Source organism: Sminthopsis crassicaudata, chromosome 1 (genome assembly GCF_048593235.1).
Source record: "Sminthopsis crassicaudata isolate SCR6 chromosome 1, ASM4859323v1, whole genome shotgun sequence".
NCBI classification, from domain to species: Eukaryota; Metazoa; Chordata; class Mammalia; order Dasyuromorphia; family Dasyuridae; genus Sminthopsis; species Sminthopsis crassicaudata.
Genome location: NC_133617.1, coordinates 71,216,524 through 71,234,677, shown reverse-complemented (window position 1 = coordinate 71,234,677; position 18,154 = coordinate 71,216,524). Strand labels below are relative to the sequence as shown.

The window sequence follows — 18,154 nt, the reverse complement described above, 5'->3', positions numbered from 1 at the left end:
GGACAGGGAGGGGTCGGGCGTTTAAGAAGGATGCCGAGAACTTTATAAGTAAGACTAAGGCTGAAGGAGATGGGCTTTAATAAAGTCGTGGAGCGGGTATATTGGAGTGTCCCAGATGAGTTACGGGTCTCAGTGCGTGACGGGGAAGGACCTGCCAGCGTGACGGCAAAGGGGCGGGCCGACTGCGTGACGGAAATGGGAGGGGGCCGCGTGCGCGATGAGGGCAGGGAAGGGATCCGTGTGCGTGCGTGCGTGACGAAGAATGCGTTCTCTGGGGAAGTGGGAATCCGGTGGATAGGGATGGGGAGGGACCGAGCGCATCTGTGCTTGTGCGCGTCGGGGGAAACGTGTGCATCGCTCCCTGGGGCGCTGCGGGAGTGGCGGCGGTAGGAAGGTCTGGGAAAGCGAGGCTTGTGGTTGCCCCTCCCTAGTCCCCTCACTGCGCGAACCCCATCCCACACCTGCCCCCGCCAACCCCTTCTGCCCTTCCTTTCTCCCCCTCCTCCTCCCCCCTCCGAGGGGCTTTTCCGACTGTTGTGAAACCGGGAAAGCAGGGTGGCTGTTAACCCCTTCCTGCCGGGCTGAAACCAGGCCGGGGCTTCCCCTGGTTCGACAACTGGGCCACCAGCTGTACCCCAACTCCATGGTTACCGTGACTTCTGGCCTTTTTTACGAGCACCCCTCTTCCAGAGCTCCTTATGCTTGTACGGGTTTGGACAAGGGGAGTAAGTGGGGGGAACCTTCTTTTCCTGACCCGCCCTGCCTGGCCTGGGGTGAGAGGGTTCAATGCCCTTCCCTCTCTGGCTATGACTCAGACCCCAGGGTCTCCAGTGTATTGGGGGGCTCCACCCTATGAATCATCTCTTCCGGCGGCTTTCTCCAGAGTAAGGGGGGGGACATCTGTGAGGGTCTCAGTCCCCTCTACATCTCTACAGCCCAGGTGGGGGAGACCAGGAACAGGGCTGAAATATCGAAGTGCAGGGCAATGGAAAGCTTTCCAATTCAGCCACTCCATCCAGTAAGCGGTGGGGTGGGGTGGCATGGGGAACCGCTGGAGCCCAGACAGAAGAGGGGACTTTTGTTTCCCAGTCTAGGAGTGTTGATGGAAGCTAAGATGTTTAGATCACATCTCACCAGCCGAGGACTGGAAATGGGGACCCAGGTGGCTGTTTTGACCTCACCCCAGAGAATCTAGGAAGGGCTAATATAGGTTTGTGTGTAGGGGGTGACTCACTCGGGCCTGGGGAGGCCTTGGCCTCTCACCCTGTGGCCCCAACTCAAGGGCTCAACACCAGCACAAATAAACATGCTTTTGCTGTGCCCACATGCATGTGTCTGGATCTGCAAGTCAATACAGAAGTCCAAGGGCCAGCCAGTATGACAAGTCTGTTGAAGCCTCCATGATCAACGTCATGTTAGACATGCCTAAGTCATGTATGCAAAAACTTTATGGGAAGGAGTTAAGTCCCCATGTCCCCATCAGACAGGAAATTTTTTGCAGAGAAAGCTGGTAGAGAAGCAGTTAAAAAAAAAAAAAAAAAAAAAAAACCAACTTCTATTCATTCCAGTCCTAACTTCAAAGCTAAAGTTATCAGCTGCCCCCCACACACACCTAGGCTCTGACTCAAAACATCTTCCCCCTCTTCCCCTCACCCCCCAGACCAGGCCCCAGACCCCAAGAGGACACAAACTCCTAGCTTAGCCTCTTCTCCTATGCCTCTGTCCCTCTCCTTAAGCCACCAGTCTCAGTCTGGGGGCCTTTCCATGTCCAGTGGAGCTCTAATCTGACCCAGACACTCTTAATAGATCACGGATAGTTGTTGGAAATTCTTGCCTTTGATTTCCCACCCACCCCGAACTTCAGGTCTAGTCTTGAGGCCCATGATCCCCCTCCAGGAATACAAAACATAGCTCCCATTCTGGTTCTAAAGGCTCCCTCAAGGGATCTAAATCCTTACTAGTCTAGTTTTAAGGTTCTCTTAAGATCCACTTGAGTCCAAGAGAAAACTGCCCTACTCCTGGCCATTTCCTGTCCTGAGGCCCCTCATTCCCCCTCTCTGGTCAGATCCCAAGCCCTGAGGGGTGGGTCTCATCAAGGCTGGGCTCTGAAGGCCTAAAATCCATTCCTCTTTACCTCAGGCCACAAGGTCTAGTCCTAACGCCCCCAGGTCTGGCCCTCAGGCCTTGGTTCTCCACACCCTATCACCACACCCCTCCCCCCCATCCCCACCTCCTGCCATGCACCCAGGAAGTGAGAGGCGGTGGGAGGAATGAGGAGGAACCCGTCTGGCCCGTTGGGGGCCTCCTCCCTGCCACCCTCATTCCCCAAGTCTGACACAGCCCCGCCCCCAGGAGCTGAGGGTGCAGAATGCCTGGGTCCCTGTGGAGAGGTTTGCAGGCTAGCCAGCCAGAGCTGTGGGGGAGGGGTAGAAGGAGGAGGAACTGAAGGATGAAGCCCAAGTCTGGTCTAGTGTCTCGGGAACATCCTGTGGACTGGAGATTCCCGGCTCTCTCCTCATCCCAACTCCCCCATTCTGGGAGACATCAGCTTGGGCCATCAGACAGTGAAAACAGGGTCACCTGACACACAGCTGTAGAAAAACACACACACACACATGCCAGATATACAAAACTCAATATATAACCTTGGGAGAACAGAACTCAACTAAACACATATACAACTCAGGGAGAACATAGAAAGGTTACAGAGGTTACAGACCCCAACTAATACATACACCAGAGAACATATTCAAATATAGTCATAGTCACTAAACCAGTCCTGGTTTTCCTGCTTCTCGGGCACCCCTCTCCCCATTCCAACAGCAACTCTGATGTTTCCTGTCTCAAATCAATTGAATCTGCTCCCTCCTCTTCTCTCAATCTGGCAGGAGGAATGGGTGGGGGTGAGGAGTTGGGGTGATAATGGGACAGAATTTGTTAGTAGCTTTCTCAGTCCATCTGCCCCCCCCCCCCACACCTGTCTGTCCTTGTTCCCCTGAAGGACTCTCATTCTCCACTCATTTCGTGGGTTTCACATCTAGGATCTTGCTAGAATATATTCTCTACTAAATACTTAAGAACTTAATATTCCTATTTTCCCCTGAGGGGTAGGTGAGTATTGCTTTGATGGGAATCATCCCTCTTTCCCTTCAGGGCATTGGACCCTTCCCTCACATTCCCTCTAGTGATGAGTCTGAGAGAAGAGTTTGGGTGCAATCCTTATTTCCTGAAAGGGTTGGGAGCCCTGGAATTGGGGGATGGGGTAAGAGATTGGCTTGCCCCACCCAAGTAAAGACTCAAGGCTTTGCTTCCTGCACTGAACCTCAGACACCAACAGTAGGTTTGGTTAGAGGCAGACTTTACTTAAGGGAACTTGGGGATTGGGGGTGAATGAATTCCCTCAAATTCGTTCTTCAATCTCAACTGCTTCCTCTTTTCTTCCTCATGGGTTTAATTTGATTTAAAGTTGGAAGGGACCTTAGAAGTCATCGATTTAGATCCCTTCATTTTGTTGAATACGAAACAAGCCCAGAAAAAGGAAAGGCTACCAAGGTAACTCACTCAGGGAATAGTAACAGTAGAGACAAGATTTAGACCTAGGTCTTCCAACTTAAGATCCAGGGTTGTTTTCACCACACCACACTGCCTCTCAATCTTTCCTTCCTTTTTCATCTGCACTCTCCCCATCCCTTTTTGAGCATAGAGCAGGATTGGGAGGGGTGGAGAAGCCAGGGTTTAGGCTGCAGATAGTTTTCTCCAACTCTTCCCAGAACTCAGCCAATATTACTTTGTCCTTTCTTATAGTCATAGGATTTAGAGCTAGAGGGACTAAAAATGCTGTCTAATTCAACTCCCTAAATTTAGAGATGAGGGAACTTGATGGCACAATAGCTTGCCCATAGCCACACACACAGTGCATGTCAGAAAAGGATTTGAACCCAGGACCTTTGCCTCCAAATCTAACCAGCTACTTTAATTTCACTGCCGGGCTTCCAGAGTAGGCTGGGAAGGAGGGGCCAAACCCTCCCCAACTCCCCATTGAATTAGACCTCTTCCTCTTTCTCTACTTCCTCTCCTGCCCTGCCCCCTCCCCAGCACTTACTTCCTGGAGCTAGGAAGCCTGATCTCTGAGTTCTAGTGTCAGTTGTTATGTTCGATGTTTGAATGGGAGGGGGGAACTTTTCCCTTCCTCAGGCCTCAGTTTCCTAGGAGGATCAACTGGCTGTTAGTTAGCTAGAGATTTTTGGAAGGACAAGGTGGGGGAAAGGTTTACCATGCTATTTATAAGAAGGAGAAGTCAGGTTGCAGGGCATGCTGTCCAAAAGCCCCAAAGAGTCCTGTCCTGGGGGGAAGTCACCCCAGCCTCAAGGGCTTCCTCTTTCCAAGAGGGTCAGAGTCCAACCATATGCCTCTAGATTGTGCCCACCTCCCTGAGGCTTGGGCAGTGCTAATAGTGCCAGGCACTGGGAGGGTGGGGGGAAGCAGGGGGTGTCTTCTGTCCACGCCTACCTGGTTGCTGGAGCCTTTGGCGCCAGCAGGGCGGCTGGGGGGCGGGGTGGTGCCCAAGAAACACAGGCCACAAGGGTGAGGCTGGCATGGAGGTTGTCCTGAGCCCGGAACCTGCCTGACTAGCCCTCTTAAGGAACTGGGAGGTGGGGGTGGGGGTGGGGACAGAGAAACAGGAATGATCTCCCATTCTTCCAATCTTCAAGATATATAAGCTTTTATCCCAACTTCACTATAATACACATACCCCATCCCTGTTCCAGATTCATTTCTATTCAACATAATGAACTACAGTACTATTTAGCCGCCCTCCTCCAACCCATCATTTCATTTCATCTTTTTTTTCCTGCCACTTACCTTTGCCCTGATCTACCTATTAGTTTGTCTACTTGCCATATTTTAAAATCTTTGGTACTTGTCTTTATAAATAATATAATCTCTAGATATGAAAAGATCTATGGATTCTCATTTCCAATTTTTCTGTATGTTTCTGTATATGTATTTCTTTGATGGTGTTGCATAGAATTTCTGAGGAGAGCAGAGGGTCTCTCAGTTCCTTTCCTATCTGTTTGCATCTATACTACTGTGACTATTCTCTAACTCCCTCTATCTCTGTTTTTATCCCCAAAACGGGAATCTTAGTTGTAAGGGATCTTAAAAGTGAAGTAGTCATTCTCCATCTCTGTATTTTTGGTCTCTATTTCTCTATGTTCTCCTCTTTCCCTCCCTTCCTTCTCTCTCCCTCTTTTTCTCTGCCTTTGAGTCTGTTTTTTCTCCCCCCCTCCCCTTTCTTCCTATCTTTGTGTCTACTTTTGTCTTTAGATCTTAGTCTGTTTCAGTCCTTTCCCTGTTTCCCATCCTTTCAACCTGATATCTATCTCTTTAGCTGACCAAGGCCTGATGTGGGAGCTGAGTCACCAAAACCTCTGGGTCCCTGCCCACTCCCAGCCATGGCTTGGAGGGGGGTGGGTGGTTGAACTCCTGGGAGCAGGGGGTGGATAGTTTGTAAAGAGGACCTGGGTTAGCCAGTGAATGAGAGTCTGTACCCTTCCCCCAGCACTCATTTTACCCATCCTCACTGTTGCTTTCCTCCACCCCCACCCTCTCCCTTCTCTCTATCATGGGAAAGCCCCTGCAGAGGACCTGGTCTCCCCCAGCCCAATGGTCTTGCCAGGTGTCAGTCAGGGAGTCATTAGCATGGGCGGGAGACAGGGAGACTGGCAAAGTGCCGGCCAGACAGAGCCCAGCTTCCCTCCCCCCCACTACCCTTAGATTCACCCCATCCCTCCTGGCTAGCCAGGCACAGCCTGGGATATATCCCAAAAGATAGAGACCAGGAAGAGGGAAGGAATGGAGAAAGGGACCAAGTTGAGGAGAGTTGGGGGGGGGAGGCAAAGAGGGGAAAACTTGAGGCTCTGGGCTGAGGTCCACGTTGAGGGAAAAGTAGTACCCACAAAGGTAATAGGTCTGGGAATAGACATACCTAAACTAGACAAAGAAGTTGGGGGTTCAGAGTTGAGGACAAGATCTTTGTCATCTTTTCTAATCTTCCTCATTACATTCTCTTGCCTTCTCCAACCGTCTCTATTCATTTCATTTTTTTTTTTATCCTGTCTTTAATTCTGTATATATATCTGGTTCACTTAGTCTCAGTTTCTCTTTCCCCTCTTTCAATTTCTTACTCTATACATAAGCAATCCTCTTCCTTTGGTTCCTCTATCTGCCTGCATCTCCACCTCTCACTGTTTCTCTTTCCATCTGTCTTTGTTTCTATGTGTGCCCCTGCAGATTTATTTTTCTCCATCCCTGTCCCTCTGTGCATTTCCCCCCCTTTCACTTTTAGTCTCTCTTTAGATTTCTATGTCTGTCCTCACTTTCTGAACTTTTTTGTATGTGATCAGAAATATATTACCTAACTCTTTACAAATAAGGAAACAAAGACACACAAAAGGAAAATCATTTGCCCAATGCAGAAGCCGTGTCTGTCTCTGTTTAAAATATCAGTATTGTAAAGATGTCATCTTGTTCAGATCCTGTACTTTATTAATGGGGAAATCAGGACCCTAAGACGAGAGAAAGTCAGTCTTAGGTTAGTAAGTGGCAGAAATGTGTCAAAAACTCGACCTGAATCTTGAGACAAGGTTTCTTTCCTTGCAGACATCCTCCCTGGGTAAAAGTGGGGGCTGGACAGCTCCCTCCAAGTCATCTGAGCCTTTGCCCTCGGCTGCAGCTCTGGGCCTCTCTGGAAGGGAAGTGAGACTTCCTTTTTGTTCCAGACGCACACCCAGGCAGCTGGGAAGTTCCACCTCTAGTCTGACACGATGCCTCACCATCCCAGTCCTACCCAATAATTCCAGCTGTCCTAAGAAATGGGAATTGTCACTCAATCCCTCCTCACTTAAAGCCCAAGGCTCCTCCGCTACATCAGCGCCCCGGACCTTGTCCTCCTAGCTGCTTTGTTCCCTTCCCACTCACCCCAACCTCCGCCCCAGGATGGGGTGAAGTCTGGCCCAATCCTGGCTGTGCTCCCCGGAATCCTGCCCCAGGGCAAGGGGACAGAACCTGGCTGGGTAGGGCGGGGTGGGGCAGGACAAAGCTGAAAGCCCAGGGGCGGGTAAGGGGGAGCTGTCCGGGGGCGGTGGCCGGGGCTGGTTGGAACTAGCCAGAGAGGGGCCCGGCTTGGCCCCTCCTTGGGACCTGGCAGGAACCGAGGCTTCGGGCTCCGGGCCCCGCCCCTTCCTGTGACCTTATTTGGATTTTGGGCAAGACTAGGAAGGCGGGACCAGATAGATTGAATGGGGGGAGGGAGACAGGACCTAGGAGGACCCGCGGGGGAGAGTCCGGACTCAGGGAGCTCGAGCTGATGCTGGGGACTGGAGTTTGAATCTGGCGGGATTAAGACAAGACACTAGGGGGAAGGGGGGAGGGGATGAAATCTGATCTAGCAAGGACCAGAGAAGGCCGGAGGGAAGCGACTCAAAGGAAAGATCTATGGGCCATTATGGGATAGAGATTTCAAGGCAGAGGTGGGGAGTGAGTGCTCAGGATCCTGAAACTGGGAATTTTAGGGACAAAGATTTAGAGACCAAAGAATTCTACGGTGGAAAGGTCTCAGGGACTAGAGAGAGGAGATCTAGAGAAACAGGAACACCTGTTGGGGCAGAGGTTTAATGGCCTGCAAGAAAGACAGACTTTTGGAGAGTCAGGAGAATTTATTCGGGTCGCAGTCCCCCTCTTCCCTAGGAGCCAGGGGCAGACAATATGCTAAAGCCACCTTCAGTTACTATAGAGACGATGACAAGAGCTCTGCCACCCCGCCCCCATCTTCTCTATGGTATTATATCACCCTAATCAGTGCTGTATTGGAAACCCCCTTTAAAGCGATCCTATGACTAGAGAGGCCGTTTAGAGCCAGTCTTTCTATATCTCCTGCACTGTTTCCAACCATGATTTAGGAGATGGATAAGGGTTGGGAGAGGGGAGGGATCTCACAAGTGAATTACACTGTACAATCCATTTTGCCCTTCTCTCCCTCCCTCAAACTAGCCAATGGTACAAGAGGCTATAGATGACGACAAAGGTGTTATGTAGCTCTCCCCTCTCCCCCAAGTCCAGACCTTATGCATCCCTCTATCTCCACGTGATGCTCAGATATCTTGGAAATACTCAATAGTCTATTGGGGATGCTTAGAGAAAGGTCTCATTGATTTTCTGAGACAGGCCTGGACCTGTTCTTGTGGGGAAGAAAGGTGGCTCTATCCCTGCCCTTGCTTTAGGAGAGCAGATCCGGAGGCAGGACATGAACCCACTCCCTTAGCTCCTATCGTGTCCCAGTCCTTCATAACTGTTGCCACATTTCCGGCAGTTTGCCCTTTCTTAAGCAGGTTTCCTAGGAAGAGTCAGGGACTGGAGCCACCCTGGGGAGTCGCCTGGATATCAACCAGATCCCAAGGGGAAGGAAGTAAGCTGAAAAAGTGCCCTAGGCTTGGAGTCAGGAAACCTGGACTCTAGACAGGTCTCAGCTTCTTACTACCTTTGGGCCTTCCTCCTTCCGTAACACCTCCTGTAGAATATGGGAAATGAACTCAATGATTATTTCTAAAACACCTTCTAGCTCTGCTAATCCGTGACTGTGGGTGTGCTCCCATAGACTGGTAGACCAAGAGAAGAACCTAAGCATCCTGCTCTTCCCTGTTAGACCTTCTACTAGGGGAGCAAGCAAGTCTGGGGTTGGGGGATAGGAATGAAGAGGCACTGGAGGTCTAGATAACCAGCCTCACAGCTTCCCACCTGCCTGTTTCCCAATTCTAGGTCTTCTGGTATCCTCCTAATATATGGCAAGTAGATAGGGGGTTTTGGACTGTGAGTAGTATGTTAGGGTCAAGAAGCATCTTCATTGGTTAGGCAGTGTGTGTGGAGGGAGGTGTAGTAGGAAGTGAGGTGGTTCCAGGTGTCGAGAGTAGAGGGGTCGGTGAACTCTCTCGGGGATTTGTCACAGCAGCTTCTCGATTCAGGGATCGTCCTCAGTCCCCAGGTTGGTCTTAGGATCCCCCATCTCATATTTCAGACCTTAGGCCCTCCTCTTCCCTGCTGTTTCCCAGGCTCTGCCTCTCAGCCGCCCGGTCTCCAGCCCCCTACTCCGGCCCCCAGTTTCCCTGTCTTTCTGGCCCATCCCAGTATAGTCCCGGCCCAGCCCTGTCCTTGCCCGGCCCTGTCCCGCCGCCGCTGTTTACAAGGACACGCGCTTCCTGGCAGTGACGCCAGCCTCCTCCTCCCCTTCCCCACGCCGAGCCCGGGCATACAGGGCGGGGAGGGGGAAGAGTGGGGTGCGGGAGGAGGCGGGGGCCTGGTTCTCCGGCACAACCAATCAGCGGTCGCTTACGCAGCCACTGCCGTATAAAGGCTCCGGGGTACGCAGCGAGGCCGGCAAAGAAGCGGGGAGTCCGAAGGCTGTGGGTTCGGAACGGGAGCTTGAGTAGGACAAGCAGCCATAGAGCCTTGATCGCCCGAGCCAGCTAGCAAACAGGGTGCGGCGCAAAGGAGACCAGCCGAACCAGGCCAGGACTTGGGATTCTGCTGTCAGATCTGCTGATTCAAGAGCCTTGCCACTGTTTTCTGGGGACTTGGAGGGTTGGGGGCGGTCATTGAAGACAGTCCGGGAAGAGTGGGACACAGCAAGGGTGACCATCGAGGTGCGTTCCGGAGGCCAGTATCGGCTGGTCTGACCTAAGCTTCCCCAAGCGTACCCCGAGGACACCTAGGCATCCGAGCTCGAGTGTCTCAGGGGTCTCCTCCCTCTCAGGGAGCGCCGGTAGCTGCCGGCTGGGCGCGCGGGCGCCTGGATGTGCACGAAGATGGAGCAACCTTTCTACCACGATGATTCGTACCCGGCGGCAGCTTATGGCCGGGGAGCTGCCAGCGCATTGGGACTGCACGATTACAAGCTGCTGAAACAGAACTTGGCGCTCAATCTTGCCGCTGCCGCTGACCCCTATCGCGGCCTCAAGGCGCCAGGGCACGGTCGGGGACCAGGGCCAGAGGACGCGAGTGGCGCCTACTTTTCGGGACCGCCAGCTCCCCCTCAGAACGAGGCCCCGGCTGGGCCGGCGGGCTCATTAAAGCTCGCGTCTCCGGAGCTGGAGCGCCTCATAGCGCAAAACAGCAACGGGCTCATCACCACAACGCCCACGCCGCCGGGCCAGTACTTCTACTCGCGCAGTGTGACGGAGGAGCAGGAGGGTTTCGCTGATGGCTTCGTCAAAGCGCTTGACGATCTGCACAAGATGAACCACGTGACGCCCCCCAACGTGTCACTGAGCAGCGGCAGTGGCAGCTCCGGGACCGCAGGCCCCCCAGCACCCCCTAGTAGCGTTTACGGTCCCTCGGCCCTGGGCCCCGAACCACCTCCTGTCTACACCAACCTCACCAGTTACAGCGCCAGTGGAGGGAGTGGGGGCGCGGGCGCAGGAGCCGCGGGCGGCTACCCTACTGCCACCATCAGCTACCTCCCCCATGGACCGCCCTTTCCCGGGGGCCACCCGGCTTCCGTGGGACTGAGCGCCCGAGGTGCGGGAGGCGGGGGGCCGCTGGCGGCCTTCAAGGAGGAACCACAGACGGTGCCCGAGGCGCGTAGCCGGGACGGGACTCCCCCAGTGTCGCCCATCAACATGGAGGACCAAGAGCGCATCAAGGTGGAGAGGAAACGACTGCGGAACCGGTTGGCGGCCACTAAGTGCCGCAAACGGAAACTGGAGCGCATCGCGCGACTCGAGGACAAGGTGAAGACACTCAAGTCCGAAAACGCTGGGCTGTCGAACACCGCCAGTCTGCTCCGTGAACAGGTGGCGCAGCTCAAGCAGAAGGTGCTGAGCCACGTCAACAGCGGCTGCCAGCTGCTGCTGGCCGTCAAGATGCAGAACTTCTGAGCCCACGCGCGGCCCACCCACGGACTCGGCTGCGTGACTGACTCTCCCCCTCACGCCCCCGCCGCGCGTGATTCTGCCCGGGTATGGGCGGGCCGCAGACTCTGAGACGCGGGAGGAGGGCAGGGCCACCTGAAGGGCACTGGACTAGACTGAGGGGCCCCGCCCAGCACGCCTGTCGGCTCGCTCCCTTCCTTCCCCACTCACCCTCTAGTTCCACTCTCGAAGTTTACAAGCCCCACCTTGGTCTGGGCCCCCACACCTCTGGGGCGACCCTCTGTACTTCCTGTTTTGTACGTTTTTCGTTTTTTTTTTGTTTTTGTTTTTTTTTCTGCTGGAAACAGACACGATTCATATTGAATATAATATATTTGTGTATTTAAGAAAGAAGTTCTATCCCCGCGGCGGAGCTGGCCCCGCCGCCCGCACATGGCCCCCGCGGTGGCGGGGAAGGGGTTGGAGGGAGCCCCTAGGAAGGGATGCTCCGTGCCTGCCCACCCTGCCTGCCCCGAGGGTTCCATCGGGTTGTGTCTCCCGAAGCACTTGGGTTTTTAAGTTTATTTTATCATTTTTTGTGTATGTGTTTTTGTTCTGACTTTTTATTGAATTTATTTAAGTAAAAAAAAGACTGTTTATTATTTATTACTCCTGGCGTCTTAATTAAAAGGTGGGGGAGGGAATGCGAGGGGGAGGAAGAGCTCATTTGAACCTACCTTTTTACTGACTGCCTCCTGAACCTTCCCATTTTGTTTGTCTCTCTCCCTATGCCTGGATGTCTCTGGCTCGCCTATCTGCTTGTCTCTCTGTTTCTAGGAATCTCTGGCTCTTTCCCGTCCCTGTCCCTTAGATCTAATTGCCTTTTCTCTCTCTCTCAGTCTCGGTAGCTACTCTGTGCATCTCTCCAGTCTGTCTCTGTTTTTAGGCTCTTCAATTAATCTCTTGGAGTGTTTCTGTCCCGGCGGTCTGTAGCCCCGAGCCGTCCTAGCCCACAGGGACTGGCTATGACGTCGCCGGGACTTTTTCTAGCTTTGAAGCTGGACCCCGTATCTTTCTTTTGCCGAGAAAAAGACCCTACGGGGGAGCTGGAGCGGGCCTCGACTGCGCAAGCGCGGTTCCTCGCGCCAGGGGGCTTTTCCCGGTGACGCACAGGAAGCCATACCCATATTTGGGCCGTTTCTGCCCAGTGACGCGCCGGCGGTCAGGCCTATTCCGGGAATCCCCTCCCACGTTGCCCGGCTGACCCTGAGCACCGGGAAGAGGGGCCGGGATTTTCCCAGAGCAAGAAGTGGGGCGGCCCAACCCCGGCCCAAGCCCAGGCCAGGAAACCCCCCTCCCCTGAGGCAATGGGCGGGACACAGCTGGGAAACCAGAGTCTGTGGTATTACACGCGGTGTCCCGAGGACCAAACTCGGGACCCGCAAAGCCAGAGAACCTGTTAGGTTCTGTAGCAAGGCTGCCCAGTCTGTTCTCCTCCTCCCCCGCTCCCAGGCTGGCGCCTTAATCCGTGTGCCAGGACAGACCCTGAAGCCAGCCTGGGACTGGGGGAGGGGAGGCGGAGCTCTCCAGTGCCCGGCTGACCAGGAAGGGTGGTGATTGCCTCCAGTCTACACTCCTTCCCACACCCGCCTTAGTCCCAGGTGGTGGGTGGTGCCAGCTTCCCATGCCAGGGCGTCCAGGTCTGGTCATGCCCTGTCGGCTCCTCACTGCCCCACCAGCGACAGGCGCCGCTGCAGCCTCGCCCACTCCCCCAGCCTGGGGCTCAGGCAGGGCAGGCCTAGCACCTGGGATGGGGGGAGGAGGAAAAGGGAACCCAATAGACTAGACACACAGGCGGCTACACATCTTCCCCAGGATTGTGCCCCGGGGGCGCACCAACCCTCTCCCTTCCCCCCAATGCCTGGGACACAGACAAGGGTCTGGCACTTAATGCTGGATAGGGAAAGAGACGGGATCAGTCGAGAAGCATGCAGTTCAGGAGGGGGTTGGGGTCAGTCTCTTCCCCTTGTGCCAGTATTAATCTGATCAGGCTACTCATTATCCTCACTCCACCAAGCCCTCGATTCCTGTAACCCTTTTACAGGTACCAGTCATAGGAGGGTAGGAGAGACACATTGTTGGCGGTTTAGAGATTTAGGGGCAGTTATATTTCCTTCAAGAAAAAACTACCCCCCCCCAAATCCCTGCCTCCATCTCAGTAAAGTGTTTGGGCCAGGGTTACCACTTAGAAATGTGTCCTCAGAGATCTTTAGGAAGGCTTTAAGCCAAGGCCCCATTACCTCTTCAGCTGAAGGAACAACTTTTAAGACTTGGGCTCGTGCCTTCTACCCGTACTTACTTGCCAACTACAGCATCTCCTCGAATTTCCCCCTTTCCTTTCAAGTGTACCAGAAATAGAGATAGGAAGGGCACACTGCAGCCAAAGGGTGTATATGAGGTTTTTCTCAGGGAGAACAAGGCTGTGGAGGTAATTCTCCCTTTTCTCTTAAGATGAAACCATTTCTTAAAATTTATAATTTCATTCCAGAGTCTCAATTAGATATATGCTGCCCTGGCCAGTCTCCCACCCTGCCCCACCCCCTCATCTTTCTTTCTTTAAGTCTATAAGGCAAGGATGGCAAAATCACAAATATTCATCTCTTAATTCTCCTCCCCCAAGCTTTGCCATTCTATGAAGCTCCTCCAAGAAAGCCGTTTTTTTCCCAGACCTCCCTCAGGGGTGGGAGTTTGAGACAAGGCCACCCTCTGGTGGCAAAATGAGAGAGCTGCATAAATCAGATGTCTAAAGGCCTTGCCCTTCTTTAGTCACATGGGGTCAGGATGCACAGAAAAAGATGAAGGTCTGGCTGTTGTAAACTCCCTTCTCCTCTGGCCTCTAGGCATAATTCCAGGCCCACCTTAGTGCAACAGTTTATACATTTAACTGTCCTCTAAACTAAGAAACAAAGAAATCAGAGACCAACTCCATGAGACTCAATGGTATGTTTGATTTTCCCAGAGGTTTATTAGATGTAGATCTTTTACTTCTCTTCTATACATGTCCCCTCCCTAAAGGGAAAAGAGACTAAGAGGGGATTTGGGGCAAGGCCACTACCCAGCAGGGGCAGAAGCCTTCTTCAACATATCCAGGTTTGCCACCAGAGCAAAGAAAACAACAGCAATAGTTTTCTTAGTTGTTCTTAGAGAAATATTCCTTGCTGTCTTCTACATTGGGCTTGATAGTGTCTCCTCCAGGCCTCCAGCCAGCTGGGCATACTGTGAGGGGGAGAAAAAACGAAACAGAAGTGATAAGGGGCAGGAAATGGGTATCCCAGCCCTTTGTCCAAGGAAGACCCACTCAAGTCTCAGGGGTAGGGCAGCCACCTAAGGGGAAGGAAGTATAAAACATGAACTAAGGGTGGGATGGGATGGGGAATTTGCAAGGCTCACCTTCTCCATGCTCATCTGTGAACTGGAAAGCTTGCACTAGCCGCAAAGCCTCGTCCACTGAGCGACCCACAGGTAGGTCATTGACAGTTATTTGCCGGACAAGGCCCTTAGCATCAATGATAAAGAGACCCCTGAATGAATAGAAAAGGGGTAGTTGAGACCCTGGAAGCCTGGATAATACCTTGTTCAGTATAAACAAGACTGGAATTTTATTTTAAACTCATTCTGCTATATCTATAAGGCTGCAATTTATTTTCTGTTAGGGTAGTCTCGGAATCCTAATAATTTTTACCCTAACCCCTCCACCCCAAGTCTGAATTCTGGATCTGTACTTTTTACTTGTGGGACATTATACATGTACTTTCATTCCTCTCAGCTTCAGTTTTTGCCCCTGCAAAATGAGATTTGATAATATAATCTCCAAGGTCCTTTCTAGTTCTAAAGCTTTCCAACTCCCTGATGCTGCTACATAGTTAAAAAACTATCTGTTTTCATGAAAGTGGGGGCTGGGGCAAAAACTAAGGACAAGTCCAAAAGGGTGACTCCTAAATTGAAGATCGGGGACATAAAATGACACACTTATAGAGGGTCCCCCGGTTATACCTGTAGGCAATGCCTTCATCCTCCTTCAGTACCCCATAATCTCGAGCTAGGTTTCTGGTTACATCTGCCAGCAGGGGGATTTTCAAGGACCCAAGCCACCCTCTTTTCGAGGGGTGTTGATCCTTTTTAGGAAGAGTGAGAAAGAAGTTTCAATGTTACTTTATACCCCTTCTCCCAATCAGGAGCCATCTCTCCCAGTCCCCAAGGAAAGAAACCCTCTCAATTTTGCAAAGAAGGCTTTTCCTCCCTTCCCCCCAAGGGGCTTGAGCAGGAGATAAGGGCAGTTTCAAGGGGCCAGGGCAGGTGATAAAGGGGTGGTAGGCAGGGCTGTCAAAGCTCAAACCTACCACACCCAGGAGGGAGTGGTAAGACAGGAAGAGGAGGATGCTGTTCTATATTTCTGAGGAAGATGGAACAGAAAATACAGCCTAGTATGGAAGAAAAAGCAACAACTAGACCTAGAGTATGAAGATCCGAGTTCAAATACCAGCTGGTACTTGGTGAATCAACTGAATTGCTCTTAACCTCTCTAGGTCTATTATCTTCTTTTTAATATGATGAGGGCTGAGTTAAGTGTCTTCCCAACTCCCTTCCAGTTCTAATTGCCACAGAGAGATGCTGGCAACACAACTTTGGGAACACTTTTGTCCTTATTAAAGAGTAATTACAGAGGCATTGGGATACTACATAGGAAAAAAAAAAAAAAAGGAGCTAGTGACCCTTCTAATGCTCACTGTGGGTAGTGGAAGAACCAGAAAGTCATAATCCCTCCCCCATCCTCCTCCTCCTAGTCAAAACCATACCAGGCCAGATGGGTGAACTGGGAATCCACAGACACACCAAGGACTTCGCAGCCCAGTTTTTGGAAATCAGAGACCCGATCACTGAAGGCGATGATCTCAGTAGGGCATACAAAAGTGAAGTCCAGTGGATAGAAAAATATAACCAGATACTTCCCTACAACAATAAGAGCAAAAGGAATGAAGAACAGATGCTAAGTGGGGCCCCTTCCCCCCCCCCACTCTTCAGGTGATAGGATCCTCTCCCGGTTCCCTGACTTCCATGCTCCAACAAAAGGGGAAGATCCCAGTACCTCTGACCTCTAAGGCTGTTATCTCACCTTTATAGTCCGACAGCTTCACCTCCTTGAAAGCGCCATCGACCACGGCAGTGGCATGGAAGTCGGGGGCCGGTTTTCCAATGTGAGCATTTCCGGAGGACATGACTGGAAAAAAAAAGATTTTCCCCTTAGGGTCAATTAGGGCACCAGATCGGCACTTCACCCGGCTGTGCAACTCAGCACTACTTCCCCTCCCCCACGCCCTTCCCGAGGCTAGGCTGGGCACGTGGGTCAGACAAAGATGGTCACATGCAGCCCCCCTCCCTCCATGGGCCGAATACAGAGACTTGGGCACACAGGCCAGACTAGGCTAGACCGGCAGGGAAGAGTCTTCCGCACACAGGCCAGACGAGGCTAGACCGGCAGGGAAAGGGGCAATTCAGATTCAGTCCTCTTGCCTCCCCCGCAGCACCCCCACCCCACTAGGGAAACAGGTCTGGGCACCCGGGCAAAGGCTGCAGGCTCTTCCACCTCCTCCCAGGTCCCGATGCAGGCTGAGTTAGGCCTCTAGAGCAGAAACAAAGAGGTCCCTAGATTCCTCTCGAGCTCTATCTTCCTGCTGAGTGGGGGACAGGTGGAGGAAAATTCACCTGGGATCAGTTCCCAATCGCCTACCACCAAACAAAGGCAGGCAACCAGAGGAGGGGGCGGGGTTGCTTGCTGCTTGCCAGGGGAAGAGCCGGCCGAGTCGCAGGCCAGGCTAGAACATAATCTGCCTGGAAAGTGGGATTCGCGGGCTGCCTCCGTTGCTTCCCAGTCCCTCAGCCTACATCTGGACTGGCCCGAGCTGAGCTGTTTCTTATTGTACCTTACCGCGCCATGCCGCACTGCACCGTACTGTACCTGCAAGGAGGGCGGGCTCCAAGCCTACAAAGACAGGTAGCGCGTGCTCCCTGACCGCAACAGTAGCAGTCGGGAAACCAAAAGTACTATCCCAGTGGCCTCCGCCCGCTCCTTTTATCCGCGGCCTGTACCACCTACAGCCAGACTGTGGGGGGGTGGGGGAGAAGAGGAGGAGGAGTTGGGAGGGACGTACGGGAGCGCGCCTGGGGGCGGACGCGACAATCTTGGGCGGGCCTACTGTGGCGTCGTAGGGGGTGTGGGATGGGGGCTAGAGGACTGAAGACTCCGGAGCTGAAGAGGAGACCTTTTCCTTCCCCCTTGTCCCCTCCCCTCGCTTGACCCTTCTGACAAGCTGCTAGGATAACGGGGCGCCGGGAGAATGCTTAGACCAGCGCTAGGGACGGTTAGGGGGGCTACTGAATAGAGGAGGCGGTGACCGTGGATGGGCAGACCGCAGCTGAGGCTGCTTCTGCTCTTCCTGCTGGCCTGGCCCCCAACCTGCCTAGGACCGGACTATCACTATTTCGGAGAGCAAGGCTCGGGAGATACTTGGGAGAGAGAATTGAGTAAGGGATTGAGATCCCTCGCTCCCCAAGGGCGCCAGATTCGACCTCTCCAGATGTTACCCATCAAAGAGCAATTAACTTTAGGAGATTTCCCTAGCGAGGATGGGGGTGGGGTGGGAAGGATTCGGGGAAGGGTGCAGAGTGCAGCTCAGGTTTACAGCCAAAGAAGCTGGGAGGCACGCACTTATATAATGCACTGTCCTGTCACTTAGCATAGATTTACAACTCCTCTCCTGTCTGTCCCACTCCCACAATGACATCTGCCTGGATTCTTCCTCCAGATCAATAAATACCCTTAAGACACTTGGCATATTGAGAAGTATTCTCTTTCAGGCCTGGAAATTTTGGGTGGGGAGGAAATCCCACCAAGACTCAGGCTCCCTGGCTGACCAGTTTTTTCTCCCCCCAGAACCTGAAGAACTGCCATTGGGCCCGTGGGGCCCGTGGATTTGCTACTGTCTCCAGGGAATTCGAGAGCGGAGTCGGGATGTGGTAGGGGCATCTGTAGGTCCTATATTTCTGGACAGGGACACCCTAATGCAACGCCAACCCTGCAATCACAACAACTGTCCTAGTTGCTTACCACACCAGTGTAATTGAAGGGCCTGAGAACACAGTGACCTAGGCCAAATGCAAAGGCTGACCCCAGTGAGCCCAGAGACAATGAA

General features: G+C 52.8%; 2 protein-coding genes across 2 annotated transcripts; one reads left to right on the top strand and one right to left on the bottom strand.

Annotated features, from left to right (window-relative positions):
• Window positions 1–9,422: 9,422 nt before the first annotated feature.
• JUNB (JunB proto-oncogene, AP-1 transcription factor subunit) lies at window positions 9,423–11,566 on the top strand. Its single transcript, XM_074290049.1, has one exon. It carries the CDS (start codon window positions 9,849–9,851, stop codon window positions 10,929–10,931), a length of 1,083 nt encoding a protein of 360 aa, XP_074146150.1. The 5' UTR covers window positions 9,423–9,848; the 3' UTR covers window positions 10,932–11,566.
• Window positions 11,567–13,905: 2,339 nt separating this feature from the next.
• On the bottom strand, window positions 13,906–17,079 carry PRDX2 (peroxiredoxin 2). Its single transcript, XM_074290187.1, is given in 7 exon segments — window positions 13,906–14,180; window positions 14,355–14,485; window positions 14,958–15,042; window positions 15,045–15,079; window positions 15,761–15,914; window positions 16,078–16,182; window positions 16,921–17,079. Coding segments are annotated over 6 exon segments (594 nt in total). The 5' UTR covers window positions 16,181–16,182; window positions 16,921–17,079; the 3' UTR covers window positions 13,906–14,094.
• Between the last annotated feature and the right edge of the window lie 1,075 nt (window positions 17,080–18,154).

Coding starts and splice junctions, on each gene's coding strand:
- JUNB (XM_074290049.1), top strand. CDS start 9,849: ATGTGCACGAAGATGGAGCAACCTTTCTACCACGATGATTCGTACCCG.